Source organism: Eurytemora carolleeae, unplaced genomic scaffold (assembly GCF_000591075.1).
Source record: "Eurytemora carolleeae unplaced genomic scaffold, Eaff_2.0 scaffold2094, whole genome shotgun sequence".
NCBI classification, from domain to species: Eukaryota; Metazoa; Arthropoda; class Copepoda; order Calanoida; family Temoridae; genus Eurytemora; species Eurytemora carolleeae.
The window spans coordinates 13,964-31,237 of NW_019397978.1; the positions used below are offsets into that span (position 1 = coordinate 13,964).

At 35.7% G+C, this 17,274-nt stretch overlaps 1 protein-coding gene across 3 annotated transcripts; it reads left to right on the forward strand.

The window, feature by feature from the left end:
- The first annotated feature begins 5,483 nt into the window (after window positions 1-5,483).
- On the forward strand, window positions 5,484-16,783 carry LOC111716502 (echinoderm microtubule-associated protein-like 2). 3 transcript variants are annotated; one of them, XM_023491979.1, is made up of 4 exons: window positions 5,484-6,395; window positions 8,728-10,357; window positions 14,934-15,201; window positions 15,837-16,783. In XM_023491979.1, the coding sequence occupies exons 1-4, from the start codon at window positions 5,966-5,968 to the stop codon at window positions 16,320-16,322; spliced, it is 2,814 nt and encodes a 937-aa protein (XP_023347747.1). In that variant the 5' UTR covers window positions 5,484-5,965; the 3' UTR covers window positions 16,323-16,783. The 3 variants fall into 3 exon arrangements, with proteins under 3 accessions (XP_023347747.1, XP_023347746.1, XP_023347745.1); XM_023491978.1 differs by having other exon boundaries at window positions 5,484-6,384; window positions 8,717-10,357; XM_023491977.1 differs by having other exon boundaries at window positions 5,484-6,358; window positions 8,691-10,357.
- Window positions 16,784-17,274: the final 491 nt, after the last annotated feature.

The window sequence follows — 17,274 nt, forward strand, 5'->3', positions numbered from 1 at the left end:
GGATATCCAGGATACAGAGGAGAACTAGGATATTCAGGATACTGAGGAGAACTAGGATATTCAGGATAAAGAGGAAAACTAGGATATTCAGGATACTGAGGAGAACTAGGATATTCAGGATAAAGAGGAAAACTAGGATATCCAGGATACAGAGGAGAACTAGGATATCCAGGATACAGAGGCAAACTAGGATATTCAGGATACAGAGGAGAACTAGGATATCCAGGATACAGAGGAGAACAAAGATATCGGGATACAGAGGAGAACTAGGAAATCCAGGATACAGATGAGAACTAGGATATCGAGGATGCAGAGGAGAAATAGGATATCCAGGATACAGAGGAGAACTAGGATACAGAGGAGAACTAGGATATCGAGGATACAGAGGAGAACTAGGATATCCAGGATACAGAGGAGAACTAGGATATTCAGGAAACAGAGGAGAACTAGGATATCCAGGATACAGAGGAGAACTAGGATATCGAGGATACAGAGAAGAACTAGGATATCCAGGATACAGAGGAGAACTAGGATATCGAGGATGCAGAGGAGAAATAGGATATCCGGGATACAGAGGAGAACTAGGATACAGAGGAGAACTAGGATATTGAGGATACAGAGGAGAACTAGGATATCCAGGATACAGAGGAGAAGTAGGATATCCATGATACAGAGGAGAACTAGGATATCGAGGATACAGAGGAGAAATAGAATACAGAGGAGAACTAGGATATCCAGGATACAGAGGAGAATTAGGATATTCAGGATACAGAGGAGAACTAGGATATCCATGATACAGAGGAGAACTAGGATATCCAGGATACAGAGGAGAACTAGGATATTCAGGATACAGAGGAGAACTAGGATATCCAGGATACAGAGGAGAAATAGGATATCCAGGATACAGAGGAGAACTAGGATATTCAGGATACAGAGAAGAACTAGGATATCGAGGACACAGAGAAGAACTAGGATATTCAGGATACAGAGGAGAACTAGGATATCCAGCAAACAGAGGAGAACTAAGATATATGAATACAGAGGAGAACTAGTATATCCAGAAAGGATATCCAGCATACAGAGGAGAACTAGGATATATGGATACAGAGGAGAACTAGGATATCTAGGATACAAAGGAGAACTAGGATATCTGGATACAGAGGAGAACTAGGATATCTAGGATACATAGGAGAACTAGGATATCCAAAGCTGGGAACTTTTGAATGGTTAATATCGGGATTAATGCTTGATCCACTTTTTTTAATCTCGAGATTAAATAACGCTTGTTATCCTCTTGTTATTAATCAGAGGAGAGCTGGGATATCCAGAATACAGAGTAGAACTAGGATATCCAGGATACAAAGGAGAGCTAGGATATCAAGGATACAGAGGAGAGCTAAAATATCCAGAATACAGAGGAGAACTATGGTATCCAGTATACAGAGGAGAGCTAGGGTATACAGGATATAGAGGAGAGCTAGGATATCAAGGATACAGAGGAGAGCTAAAATATCCCGAATACAGAGGAGAACTAGGGTATGCAGTATACAGAGGAGAACTAGGATATCCAGGATACAAAGGAGAGCTAGGATATCCAGGATACAGAGGAGAGCTAGGGTATCCAGGATACAGAGGAGAACTAGGATATCCAGGATATAGAGGAGAACTAGGATATCCAGTATACAAAGGAGTGCTAGGGTATCCAGAATACAGAGGAGAGCTAGGGTATCCAGGATACAGAGGAGAACTAGGGTATCCAGGATACAGAGGAGAGCTAGGGTATCCAGGATACAGAGGAGAGCTAGGGTATCCAGGATACAGAGGAGAACTAGGGTATCCAGGATAAAGAGGAGAGCTAGAAGTTTGAATTTCACAATTTACTGAATATTATGCAAAAGAAGGCGGCTCTAGGGCTTGAAAACGCGACTCATTCTTCATGAATATTTTCCATCTGACATTGGATTACACTGTGGGGCAGTCCATCATTTAGTTTTAATATTGCATTTTTTTGTCAGGCATTGAATAGGAATCAGACATTGGGAATCTTTTTAATAATTGAATATAATAAATTAGGTTGAGGATTGGAATAGAAAATTTTCATATTTTATGACTTATTCACATTGCTTATTTATTACTGAAAGGTTAATGTAATAAATTTAGAGATTTATTTGACATGAAGATAAAACATTTTATGGAAAATATTAAGGTCACTGTACACTTCACAGTGTAAAGTGTATAGTGTAGAGTGTAGAGTGTAGAGTGTAGAGTGTAGAGTGTAACAGTACTGTACTGTACTTCATTACATATAAAATCACAATTAAAATAGAAAGAAATGTAAGAATGAAACCTCACAACTGATTCAATAAAGAAGTTTTTATACAATTATGTAAGTTTTAATATGCATTAAATTTAATATTTAAAATATGAAAATTGCGTTAAATCTAACCTGTTCATGCATGTGTGTAGTAAACACCTACTCCATAACTAGTTCTCGAACGTATCCACTCAGGTACAATCCGTCCGCAATCAACCTCAACCATGACTGAATTCCAGGCTCTAAATGCAACACAGGGACACAAGCTTAGCTATCAAAATCCAGCTACTAATACAGTGCTCTGAATGCCACACAAGGGACACAAGCCTAGCTATACAACAAGCTATCTATCAATCCCAAATGATGGGGACGATTCAATGCTCTAAATGCCACACAGGGACACAGCCTAGCTATACAACAAGCTATATATTGATCCCAAATGATGGGGACGATCTAATGCTCTAAATGCCACATAGGGACACAGCCTAGCTATACAACAAACTATATATTGATCCCAAATGATGTGGACGATCTAATGCTCTAAATGCCACACAGGGACACAGCCTAGCTATACAACAAGCTATATATCAATTCCAAATGAAGGTAAAGATATGGTGCTCTTAATGCCACATTGAGACACAAGCCTAGCTATATAACAAGCTATATATTGTAAGCACGGAGAGAGGCTTACTTGTAAATAAACTGTAGTCAACGATAGCAGTGGGACGGATAACAATTCATCTCATCTAAATGGTTTAGAAAGATTCAGCTGTTAAAAAAATGCCAACCCAGATAATGCTTTGAAGGCATGTTTAAACGCATGAAAAACCAAAGCCTGATAATTCTATTTTCTAAGTTTGAATTCAAGCCAATAGGAATGAGACACGGCTTGACATGAGGCACAAGAAAATATAATTGAAAGGGAACGATTTCTCATCAATTTTAGGATTTGCTGGTTACTATAGGGAATTTTAGGATTTGCTGGTTACTATAGGGAATTTTAGGATTTGCTGGTTACTATAGGGAATTTACAAAAAATATCAAAAACGCAAATCTTAGAAACAGAAATGATTTTTATATTCCTAGAGTAAAATCTATTAAAATTAGACTGCTTCCTCCTCACAATTTCCCTAAAATATGGTATGAAAATAAACGACACTTTTCAAAGCTTTCAAATATCAATCTTATTTCGAATTTTAAACTAAAGGAATTGAGTCTTTGTCACAAACTCGAATTTTTTATTCCCTATATCTTCACAACCCAGTGTCGTAGACCTTAGCTATTTCAAACCATGAATTCTGATGGATCAAATAATCTAAGTTTGAAATATCAAAGGTTTACATTATCTGGTTGTAGAGATATATGTATTAGAAAATTTGAGTTTGTGTCAAAGACTCAATTTCTTTAATTGAAGACTATTATCAGCAGAACAAATGTTTTAATTCTAACACATGCTATGTTTGCAAAAGAATCGAAGAAAGCAAAGACGATTTTACAAAGAAAAGAATAAAAAGATTAAAAAGAATAAAAGTATAATCGAACATAAAGGATGTCAAAAGTCAGCGCGAATTAAAAAGATACTTAAAAATGCCCATTTTTAACCTATACATTTTTCACAACACATAAAACCTATCTTATTTTTTAAAACATTACAAATAAATCTATCATTTTTATTTCTATTTTGTCGAAAAATACTAACACCCACCACTAGTTTATATTAAATATAATGTAATATAATGTAAACAATAAATATGTAACTTTCCTTTTCCTTTCCTTTTTCTTTTATTTCTTTTTTTTATATTTTTTTTAGAATTGGGGGGAAATATTCCCACAATATTTATTTTTGGAGGTTTTCAAATATTTTCTCCTTAAACACTTAATGTTTTATGTTTTTTGTTATTTTTCATAAATAAATGACTACTTATTACTTACTTACTTACTTACTTACTTACTTACTTACAACTGAACCAGTGTAATTTATGGCTATTAAATCCGATCCTGGTAAACACTGTAAGTGTAAATGAGAGTTTACACTAGTGTAAATGACAGTTTACACTGGTGTAAATTCTGCCCCCTAATATTAATCAATCAACATGTGGGATCGTATTAAATGGAATTATCTGGACCCCTGGGAAACCATAGTTAAAAAATAATCAATTTCTCTTTAAAAAAATGAATAACTCAATTAATTTTTGGTCAGACACAGGTTTAAAGGACGCTAGAAATTAAGTTTACAGTCCCTTTAAAGAGTTTTAATGTGCATAATGAATAAATAAATTTCATGTCGCAGCAGATTATATACATTAGATTAGTGGCGTAAAGAATTTGGACGCAAAATTATGATGATCAAAATTTTGAAAATCCACGAAAAATGCATAAATAATAAATATCCATCGAATCTCAGTTTTAATTTCACATTTTTGATATTTGATATTATAGATAAGTATTGAAGTCGAATTTTATTAATTTATAGGCCATTAGGTTTTAACACAAGACTTTATGTAAAAAATGTATAATTTATGTATATTATTAGCCTGGGAACCCAGCTTGGTCTGAAAACTAAAATTTCCGTTTAAAAGTCAACTAATTCAACTTAGACTTTTTATTCAAAGCTTAGAACATATTCTACCCAAATAGATTCTAGTACAATAGATGGCAACGTAGAATTTGTACACTCTCAGTACAGCTGTATTCTTACGTCACAAGTGTCAATTCAGTTTTGTGTCCGACAAAATTATTAATAATAGTGATAATTTTAGAATAATCTTACAGAAAAATAAGTGCAATGTTGTGTGTTCTTTATTTTCCTGTTTTTAAACTTTTTTATTTAATCTTGGAAAACATGTCAACTAATGTGAGAAAAATTCGATTTCCTTGTTATATTTGACAGTTGTGACGTCGTGTATAATTGGTCCATTTCTCTGTTGCCACCTATTGTACTTGATAATATATTTGATTCTACCAAATTCCACACTCAGAATATCACAACTTATAACAGAATATTACTACTTTTTATACATATAAATACCAGGCAACATAATAGTTTTCAAGGAAATATGATTTAGTTTAAATATTAACAAATATCAGAAGAAAAAAACTATTCATTATTTGAATTTGACTTATTAAGCAATTAATATAATATTACTGAGTAAGCTTCAGCAATCGGAGCAGTATCAACAACGTCATCTGGAGAGACCGTGAATAGAATTAAACCTGGAGGATTAGAATGAGATACAACTCAATTCTCGTGAAACGTTTGAGCAGTGCAGAGGAGCTTGTGAAATAATAATTTAACTGCTGAACCTAGTTGAATATAAAGTGTCAGGTTACAAGGTTGGAATCAGTAACAATGGAATTTGAGTATGTGTTGTGAAGAACGTGATCATACATCATCAAAACTCAATTAGTGATGAATCATATATTAATAACGATAAGTTGAATTTATCCCGGCTCTTCCGTGCTCTTGTATCAGAAATTAACATAAAGCTAGCTGCAACACCCGGAGTAAAGAATAGTTTCTGTCAGGCTTCTCAGCTGTGCATAGTTTATATACATCAAACATTGTCTATCAAGTGAATATAAAACATATCCTACTGCTAACCGGAGTCAGTTTTAAAGAGCAGGGTTACAATAATATCAGGGTGGAACAACATGGAGCTACCAGTTCCAACAATAGATGAAGGAGGAGGGCTAACCTGTCAACACCCTGACGACAACGCTAATCTTGTTCAAGACGAGAACTATAACGAGGCTGCCAGTGAGGACAGTGGGATGTCCTCGGTTATCGGAGGCGATGTCGGTCCATCTTCCGAAGGTCAAGCTCCTGGAGGTCTTTTGATTATGCCGACCTCCCCTGTATCCGTCACAACAGCCAGTATGTCGGCTAGTGATGATATGATAGAAAATGAGAATGAGATGTTGCGTGACAGGGTTGCAGATCTAGAGAAGAGGGTTCATGATCAGAACGACGAGATAACCTGTCTCAGAGCAACCCTGGCGGACTGTCTCCGGAGAATAAACAGTCTTGAAACTAACAAGAGTCATGTTCAATTGAATAGTTATCCGTCCAGGACAAGAACAGATGGACTGTATCGGCGAATTTGTTTCGTATTTCTGTATCATAAATCCCTAGCAAGTTCTCTATCATAAAAAGCTAAAGTCGACCTTGCTATTTTTCACATTCCATTTATAAATCATAAAATTTAAAGAAATATTTTCTATGACGACAATTCAACAAAAGAGGAGAGCGACATAATTAAAGGGAAGAAGGGGGGGGGGACAGGGGTAGGAGGTAACAAAAGTACACGAGTAGGGAAAACAGGCAGTGGAGAAAGTAGGAGAGAAAAAAACAGAGATGGAGAGAAAGTAGGAGAGAATAGAGAAGATAGTAGGGGAGAAAGTAGGATAGAATATAGAAGAGAGTAGGGGAGACAGTAGGATAGAATATAAAAGAGATTAGGGGAGAAAGTAGGAGAGAATGTAGAAGAGAGTAGGGGAGAAAGTAGGAGAGAATATAGAAGAGAGTAGGGGAGAAAGTAGAAAAGAGAATATAGAAGAGAGTAGGGGAGAAAGTAGGAGAGAATATAGAATAAAGCAGGGGATAAAGTAGGAAAGAATATAGAAGAAAGTAAAGAAGAAGATAGGAGAGAATATTGAAGAGAGTAGAGGAGAAAATAGGAAAAAATGTAGAAGAGAGTAGGGGGGAAAATAGGAAAGAGAATATCGATAAGAGTAGAGGAGAAAACAGAAAAAGAATGTAAAAGAGAATAGGGGAAAAATAGGAAAGAGAATATTGAAGAGAGTAGGGAGAAAATAGGAAAGAAAATATTGAAGAGAGTAGGGGAGAAAATAGGAGAGAATGTGTAAAGCAGGGAGGGGGAGGGGGGGGGTTAGTCCTTGACTTGTCACTCTAAAAATAAATAAAAGTAGTTTAAGCAAGGCCCGCCCTGCATTATACAAAGGATGTTTATTGATCAATATGTTCTCTATAAATATTTCGTTATCATTGTGTCAACAGTAGTTTACCATTCAACAAGGGCGGAGCACTCTAAGAAGAGTAGATTGCTTAGGAGTATCCGAGGGATATCTGATACCTTCAGAGATTCAAACCCTACCCTGATCCTGAGTATTCATTAGAAGGAAACTCAGGGGTTGAAATAATCATCGTTTCTCACGGTTTAGACCGAAGCTTGGTTCCGATATCCCCTCTCTCTCTCCTTCATCTCAGTTTCCTGGTACGAGCAGGTGTGTCCAGGTGGCTCCGGGTCTTGTCCTGCACCGGCATAATACCTAACTCTACCTGCCACTTCCTTCCAGTCCGAACCCTGCCGTCCACCTCGGTACAGTTACTTTCTATGCATTCACTATCTTCCTGTAGATAACAAGAAGTCACGTGATACAGATCCATCCACACCAATCCTGGTTATTACGAGCAGACGGTGAAAATCAAGATTTCATGGGGTCACTTAACCCTCCCCCCCCTCCCCTCCCCTCCTCGGAGCAGTATCAACAACGTCATCTGGAGAGACCGTGAATAGAATTAAACCTGGAGGATTAGAATGAGATACAACTCAATTCTCGTGAAACGTTTGAGCAGTGCAGAGGAGCTTGTGAAATAATAATTTAACTGCTGAACCTAGTTGAATATAAAGTGTCAGGTTACAAGGTTGGAATCAGTAACAATGGAATTTGAGTATGTGTTGTGAAGAACGTGATCATACATCATCAAAACTCAATTAGTGATGAATCATATATTAATAACGATAAGTTGAATTTATCCCGGCTCTTCCGTGCTCTTGTATCAGAAATTAACATAAAGCTAGCTGCAGGACCCGGAGTAAAGAATAGTTTCTGTCAGGCTTCTCAGCTGTGCATAGTTTATATACATCAAACATTGTCTATCAAGTGAATATAAAACATATCCTACTGCTAACCGGAGTCAGGTTTAAAGAGCAGGGTTGCAATAGTATCAGGGTGGAACAATATGGAGCTACCAGTTCCAACAATAGATGAAGGAGGAGGGCTAACCTGTCAACACCCTGACGACAACGCTAATCTTGTTCAAGACGAGAACTATAACGAGGCTGCCAGTGAGGACAGTGGGATGTCCTCGGTTATCGGAGGCGATGTCGGTCCATCTTCCGAAGGTCAAGCTCCTGGAGGTCTTTTGATTATGCCGACCTCCCCTGTATCCGTCACAACAGCCAGTATGTCGGCTAGTGATGATATGATAGAAAATGAGAATGAGATGTTGCGTGACAGGGTTGCAGATCTAGAGAAGAGGGTTCATGATCAGAACGACGAGATAACCTGTCTCAGAGCAACCCTGGCAGACTGTCTCCGGAGAATAAACAGTCTTGAAACTAACAAGAGTCATGTTCAAGTGAATAGTTATCCGTCCAGGACAAGAACAGATGGAACTCAGAAAACTCCTCAAAGACGACCTATGTCGGGTTCTTACTCATCAAATGATTTTAACAGTGTTGCGCGAGCAGCTCATGAAGCGATTAATAGAAGAGCGTCTTATGCATCCAACAGGGATAAGGTTGGATCTAAAACCAGCCTGTATCAATCCACAAACTCCCTTCACAATGACGGACAATCTTCCAATTCCATGTCCCCAGCCCCCTCCCCCTCCCCCACCACACATCCAGTTCGTCATCCCTCCCCAGGGGTTCAGAGACTTAGTACACCCCAGAGACCGTCATCTGCATCTACAGGTCTACATAAGAAGTGGAGTTCTACAAGTGATTTCAGGGAGCTTTCTCCGGGTCCAAACCAGATAAGTAGACGAGGTTTAAACGCGGGATCTCTTGCCAGTCTAAGATCTCCTTTTGGCTCTCAGCAGAACCTAAACCGACACACAAGACACGGAACCAAAGATGCTAATTACAGCCCTGAGGACGGAATATTAAAGTTTCACCTGAGAGGGAGAGGAGTAAGTCTAATCTGTGCAGCATCTCAGTTGGATAGTTTCAACCTGGCAAAGGTAAACCCTGCTCCGGCTCAGAAACTCAAGCTTGAGTGGGTATACGGATACAGAGGCAGAGATGCAAGAGCAAACCTGCATCTTTTACCAACAGGAGAAATGGTTTATTTTATAGCTGCAGTTGTGGTCCTGTACAATGTCGAAGAACAAAACCAAAGGCATTATCTAGGACACACACAGGATATTAAATGCATGAGTGTCCATCCTAACAAGCTCCTGATTGCTTCAGGGCAGGCGGCAGGCCTTGACAGACCTCATATAAGGGTTTGGAACTCTGTTTCTCTCCAAACCATGCACGTTTTAGGAATGAGCGATTTTGAGAGATCAATTTGTTGCTTATCCTTCTCCAAAGCTGACGGAGGAAACCTCCTGGTTGCAGTTGATGAAGGAGAACATAATATCTCCGTCTGGGATTGGCAGAGGAGTGAGCGGGGACACAAGATTACAGAAACTAAATGTTCAACAGAAACCGTAGTTGCGGCCGAATTTCATCCTCTGGACGGACGGACGATTGTTATTGTTGGGAAGGGTTTCGTCAATTTCTGGCAGCTCGACTCAACCACGCTCACCCTGTCTCGTAAAACCGGGATCTTTGACCAGAGGGATAAACCAAAGTATGTGACATGTCTCGCGTTCTCGTACACTGGTGACGTTATAACCGGAGATTCCAACGGGAACGTGTTTATCTGGGGGCGAGGGTACAACGCTGTGACCAAGGTGATGAGAAAGATCCACGACGGACCTATCTTCTCCATCTGTGTTCTCAAGGATGGATCTATCATCACCGGAGGAGGAAAGGATAGCAGAATTGTTAAGTTTGATACAATGTATAGGAAGGTTGGAGTTGAAGCTCAGCTCCCGGAGCATCTTGGATCCATTCGGATAATTTCTCAGGGGAAGGGAAGCCAACTGCTGATAGGAACCACTAAGAACAGTATTCTCACAGGAAACTTTGATCTGAACTTCCAGGAGATTATGGTCGGACACACAGGAGAGGTTTGGGCTCTCTCTACTAGTCCTAGCAATCCACAGTTCATCTCAGCAGGACATGACAGGTTAGATTTTCTTCTCTTTTCACTGTACACTCTAAAGAAGTGTTTGAAACGGTTGGTTGGGTTTATATTTGGATAAAAACTGAGGAAAATCTTTGGATATAATGGTGAGGATAAGAAGGGGGATTAAGTGGTGAGATGTAAAAAAATTAAAAGTTCAAGGGTCTTATGCTTGTGTGTATTATAACTGTGTACACTGTAAATTCCTTCCCAATTTACCCTCAAGAGTTTAATCAGTGTCAATTTAATTATTTGGTATAACCCTATTCTCTTGTTTTTTAATCCATATATCTTTGCAACCTGATGCCGTACACCTTTTTAATTTCTAGACATGAATTATGCTATATCTTGAAGAGCCTAAGGCACCATCAGGTTGAAAAATATAAGGTTTTAAAAATTAGATTTTGAGGCGATTAATCAGTTCTATTACTATTTAAACATTTTATCTTTTATTTTATTCCCCCCCCCCCTCTCTTCCTCTTTGCTTCCTGTAAATGTAAATATGTTCTATGAACTTGAAGCACAAACCACAGATTAATTTGTGTATTCATGTTTGAATTTAACGAAATGCATTTTATAAATTCTCTCGGTTTTCATATTTTCCATAGAACTACAAATATATACAAATACTAGGCTTTCAGGGCAGTAATAAAACTTATAATACTTTTTAATTAAACAATATCAATCCAACATTACGAAATATTTTCTTTTTTTCATTTTGATAGACCTAACTTATGTCACTATATTTTGACTTTGTTTTTCTTCTTTTTAGTCTTCGCTTTTTTTGGCTTTTTTTCTTTTCTGTAATTTTTCTTTTCAGCTTGAATTGTTTCTTGCTTGGGTTTTTTTCTTTCTATCTTGTTTTTTTCTTCTTTTTTCTTGATTTTTGTTTTCGTGATACTGATTTTGTTCTCCTTGATGTTTTTTTTCTTTTTCTTTTTGTTGTTCTTTATCTTAATTTTTTTTTTGATTCTTGTTCTTTATCTTGATTCTTGTTCTTTATCTTAATTTTTGTTCTTTTTCTTGATTCTTGTTCTTTATCTTAATTTTTGTTCTTTATCTTGATTCTTGTTTTTTAATCTTATTTTTTGTTCTTTTTCTTGATTCTTTTTCTTTATCTTGATTCTTGTTCTTTATCTTGATTCTTGTTCTTTATCTTGATTCTTAATCATTTCTGTATTTAACTTCATATTTTTTTTATTATACAAAGAGTTTTCATGCCTTGCAGTGATCTGTGATATATGTTAAATATTATAGCTGGAGTACCCGGTGTTGCCAAGGTTTATATTAGTTACTCCACCCGTTTACCCGCGCTTGATATTAAACGTTGATTTTAGCTGCTAAGTGTTGCCCGTGGAATTTCAAATATTTCCAAATTTTGTTTAGCCGACTTGGTTTAGCCGTTTGGCCAGACATATCGAACATATATATATATAAACATATCTAGAAGATGATATTGATCCTATTTAATTCTAACATTAATAATTCATATATTTGACCAATTTCATCTAGTTTCCGAGCTTGATCACTCTCCACTATAAATCACTTTTTCTCCGGTCAGTACTCAGTGTACTAAAGATTACTGCAGTATACACTAAAAGCCTAGTAAAGGGTGAGATTAACAAGCAAAAATGCTTTTTTTTGTGGCAAGGGGAAAGAGAGTTGATATACGACGAATAGTTTTTTGATAATGAAATACTAGAATTTGGAACAATTCGACAACAAGATCAATGTCCTGTCCTAATCTGGTGATTTTATGTAAAAACTAATAAAATTTTATTACTTACTTCTCGGTTAACGTTTACATTTCTTATCTTAATATCCTATAAATCAATTCAATATAAGTATAAAATGTTTTTCTTTCTCTTTTTCTCTTTGCCTTGTTTTCTGTTGTTATATTTTTTACTAGATTAAAAACTCCTTAGAAAAAGAGAAGCCTGCCAATATGTGGACGTTCATAAGGAACTGAATTCTTGAACAAACTAAATTTTCTAATCCCTTTATCTTTGCAACCTTATAGTGTAAACCCTTGATATTTCAAACTTAGAATATTTGATCTTACAGAAATTATAGTTTTAATTTGTTAAAAGTTTACGACATCAGGTCGCAAAGATAAAGTGATTAAAAATCAGAGTTTGTTACTTTGTATCATTTAAAGAGATGTAACCTCATTCATAAATATTTTTTAACCTTGCAAAAGCAAAAGTAATAATCTTTCTTTTTCATCTGAAAAATTATCATTTTTAATTCCGTTTTTTCTTGAATATATGCATCAGAGACAAGGAGAACAAAGATTTACGAGATAATAACGACGAATATCTTCCTCATTATTACTGAGATATTGATTGAAAGCAAAACGTTGTGAATCAGCTATGTAACCCTGTAAATGGAGGCTCACTTGAAATTACATAAACAGTCACTTTATGCTCTTGTTCCTGCGTTAAATTATATATTTCCCACCCTGTATACGCCCTTGATTTCCCGTTGCATTTGACATTAAATTTGAAATTATAAAAGTCAGGCAAGAATCGTGACTTTGAATGTTATTGGAAAATTTGAGATTTCTGAAAAATCAAGAATTCTTGACTTCTGTTATTTTCTTCGATTTTTCATTTTAAAACAATTGTTTTTATTCTTGAAGAAATGTGTTTACACAATTTCTTCTAAATCTTTTCCAAAGTTAAAATTTTTGTTTAAAGTTTAATATTTCTCACCCTGACATTATAAAACTTTTTATTTCCACCATACACCTCATATATAAAATATATACAAAAGCTGAGGAATATTAAGGCTGAAAAACAACTTTAATGTTTTGATAAAAGTACATTTACGAATATTTTTTATACAAATATTTTATTGTTTCATGGTTCTTGATTCTTTCGTGTTAAATCTGCCAGAATAAAATAAAAATAAATAAAGATAAAAAACCTGAAAAATAAAATATTTGAAAACTAGGAACTTCATTGAGTTTTGGTTAATATTAATCACGATCTGGTCCAGTTCTCTATTATTCTATCAAAGAAACTTGTTCAGAAACTTCACAATATTATGTTAATGTTTTTAGATGGAGAATACAAGAACACCATTTTTCAGGGGAGGTGGGGGGTAGTTGCAAATAAATATATAAAAGAATTCATTCTTTGCCAAGAATACAAATTTTTAAATCCCTATATTTTAACAACCTTAACCCTTGGTCTAATAGAATTGTAGTTGGAAATATCTAAATTTAGGTTTTAAACAAATAAATTTTAACTTCCAAAACACTTGATTCATTAATTCAATATTTAACAATTAACCGAAAATTGTTTCGCGGTATAAATAAGTTTTGCAAAAATCCGCGGAATAATTTTTAAAAAATACATTTATAATTTGTCATCCTTTATTTATTGAAAATATGTTCTAAGTCAAGTAATTCAAAAACACATGTTTAAAGGAATTGAGTTTTTACCGGAAACTCAAATTTTCTTATCCCTATATCTATACAACCTAATGGTGGAAACCTTTGATATTTCAAACTTAGATTATTTGATCTAACAGATTTCATAGTTTGAAATGTCTAAGGTCTACAATATAGGGTTGTAAAGATATAGGGATTATGAAATCATAGTTTGTGGCAAATACTCAATTTCTTTGTTTGAAATTCTTAGATTCTCTTCTTTGTTTAATTACAAAACTTATATCGAAAGAGAACGGGGAGGAGAGGGGGGGGGGGTAGCTTTAAAACCAATATTTTAGAGTTTTACAATGATGGATATTTCAAAAAGTGCTGAATTTGCTTTTTAGAAAACTGCTGAATTTTCAAGTAATAACATTGGGCTAGAAGGTGAAACAATTCAGCCAAGCCTGGATTTTGAAATCAAAAAACTAACTCGTTTTTTCTTCACTTTAACTTTCTAGCTCAAGTATTATAGTATTATTATTAGTATAGTATTAAAGAATCTGAGCTCTGGCCACTAACTCAGATTTTTTAACCCCTTTAACCCAATGTCGTAGACATTTGATATTTTAAATTATTAAATAGTTTAAAATATCTAAGGTTTACACCATCCGTTTGCAAAGATACAGGGATTAGAAAATTTAAGTTTGTGGCAGAGCTTAAACTTTCCTGTTTTGTGAAGTGTCTAAAAAGAAAATAATTCAATCCCTTTATCCCTAGAAATATTTTTTTTCTTTTAAACTATTTTCAGATGATTGGAATTAAAATATGTGTTATTTGTTAAAATGAAAATTTTTCTTTTGGAAATTTAGAATGAGGCCCATATAACTGTGGAATAATAAGACGACATCTAAGCTTATACCCTAGATGCGTCATAAAGTAAATAGGTTACCAATAACATGAAAACCGCTGCAAAATGTCTGTGTTTCATTTTTATTGGACTATCAAAGAAAATATTTTAAGTCTTATAGTCACCTTCTAACTCCATAGTTTTATGGGATCACTGTGTATTAAAAATTCATAACTTCCGATGACTCGACTCGCACCTTAATACCCCATTCAATTACATACGACGCAAAGGGAAACCCTGCTGCAGATTTGATTTGTCAGATTTGATTTAAATTAATCAAATTTGTATTTCAGGATGATTCATCTCTGGGATACCCTCTCCCATAGTGTAGTGTGGAGCAACGATGTCGGAGAACAGGCCCAGTCCGCCACCTTCTCCCCAGACGGAGAGGTCATCGTGGTTGGGACCGTCACCGGGAAGTGGGTCGTCCTGGACGTGAACACCCGGGAGGTGTTCGGAGTTCACCAGGACGGATCGGAGCCGGTTTTTGTGGTTAAATTCTCTCCGGATGGAAACCTCCTTGCTCTGGGTTCCAGAGACAATGCTATTTACATGTATCAGGTTGGATTCATTATTTTTGAAAGAGAGATTACTAGTGGAATGTAAGGTTAGGGGACCAAGGGGATAATTTAACCTTCTTTATGGGTCCGTTTTGGCACTGGAGATAATACCATCTTGTGTGCTAGCCATATGACAGTATTTTCACTATGAGTTTAAAATAAGATAATCTGGAATAATGATTTAATTTCAAATTTTCATTTATGATTTAATTAAAATAAGATTAAAACCAAGGGCGTATACAGAAATAAATCTATTATGTTAGTAATAATTAGTATTTAAACTAGAGATAGTAATTGACATTTTTGAAAATGATAAACTCCACTTGAACTTAAATTCTATGAGATAAAAAGCAAAAAGGTACAAAAAATGATTATGACTTGTAAAAGTTTCTGTTGCGAAAAAAAGTAGGAGTACATTGTAATCTATATTATAAAGCTGAATTTTAGTGAGGAAACTCATGGGTACCCATTGAGTTCTAGGGGGACACTGCCCCTTGCCCCCCCCCCTCCTGTGTACGCCCTTGAATTTAAAACATTTTGTTCAAACTAAACCATTGTGACGAAAATATTTTAAACTGTCGTAAATGAAATCACGTGACCGGAAGTTAATTATCTAACCCACGTTGTATATTGCAGGTGCGGGACAACTACAGGAAGTTCAATAGATTGGGACGCTGTATGGGACACTCCGGGTATGTAACGAACCTGGATTGGTCTGAGGACTCACAGTTTCTCCGATCTAACTCCACAGAGTACGAGATCTTGTATTGGAGCGCAGCGGTCTGCAGATCACTCCGGGACGTGGAGACAATCCGAGAGATAGGTTGGGTTACTAATGATTGTCCCCTGAGCTGGGGAAGCCTGGGTGTATGGGGAGAGAACCAGGATGCTCCTGATGTTGGTTCAACGTCAAGGAATCCGGAGAGAGAGTTGCTTGCCAGCGGAGACTCGTCAGGACGGGTTCGGATCTATACGTATCCCGCATCTCAACCTAAAAGTTTGAACCATTCCTACACCGGGCACAGTAGTCCGGTCACAAAGGTTGCCTGGATGACCGATAGTAGTAAACTTATTTCCGCAGGAGGAAAGGATAATGCTTTGCTGCAGTGGAACCTTATTTAGGTTCTAGTTCCAGGATCCAGGTTCCAGGTTCAATATAAACCTTGACCGGCTCCAACATTAAAACTATACAGCTTGGAATATAACCGAACTGCAGTGCATCTTGCACAGGATTATTTTGCGAGTTTTAAACACATAATTGCAGATTTGCAATTATAGAATTTATTTGGTCCAAATTTTAGAATTTTGTTTCCAAACCTAATATCCTGAAACATACACCGTGAAACCAGTTTTAAAGGAGAAACAGCATGCATCAATGATCTAATTTGATATTTTTAAATTAAACTAAACATTTGATAAGTTGTGAAGATCTGAAAATAAAAATACAAAACGAAGTGTTAAAAATGTTAACAGACGTAGTGATGTCGTCTTCAATGTTAAATGACTTGATTATTTATGAAATGTGTGAATATTTTTGATCCTAAATTAACCCTTGAGGTATAATTATATAATTTTTATTCTTCTATTAAATATTTATCATTCATTCTATGTATATAAAAATTGTAAATATTTGTTAATAAATTCATAACACTATACATGTATTGTATATGATTATAATTATTTACTTTATCATAACATTTTCAAAAGTAAAACTGATTGCGGCATTTATTTAAGGAACTGAACACATAGCCACAAAATAGGATTTTTTGATAAATAAAGATATAAAGATTTATAGAAAATTAGAGTGTTAAATTCGTTTCGATAAGCTTTTTAAATTCCATTTCGCACCATTAGGTTTGATTAAAAAAATACCAGACTGAAATGATTCAAAAAATTCTGAAGAACCTGAGAGTATAAACTTTTACTCATTTCATTTCATCAATTTTTCATATTTCATATTCATTCAACTACAAAGCACGAGATAATACAAATAAAAAAATACAATTTACTATGTAGTTTGGACCCGCCTAACCAGAGTTGGTTGTTTTAATTGGTTGGCCCATTATAAGCGAAT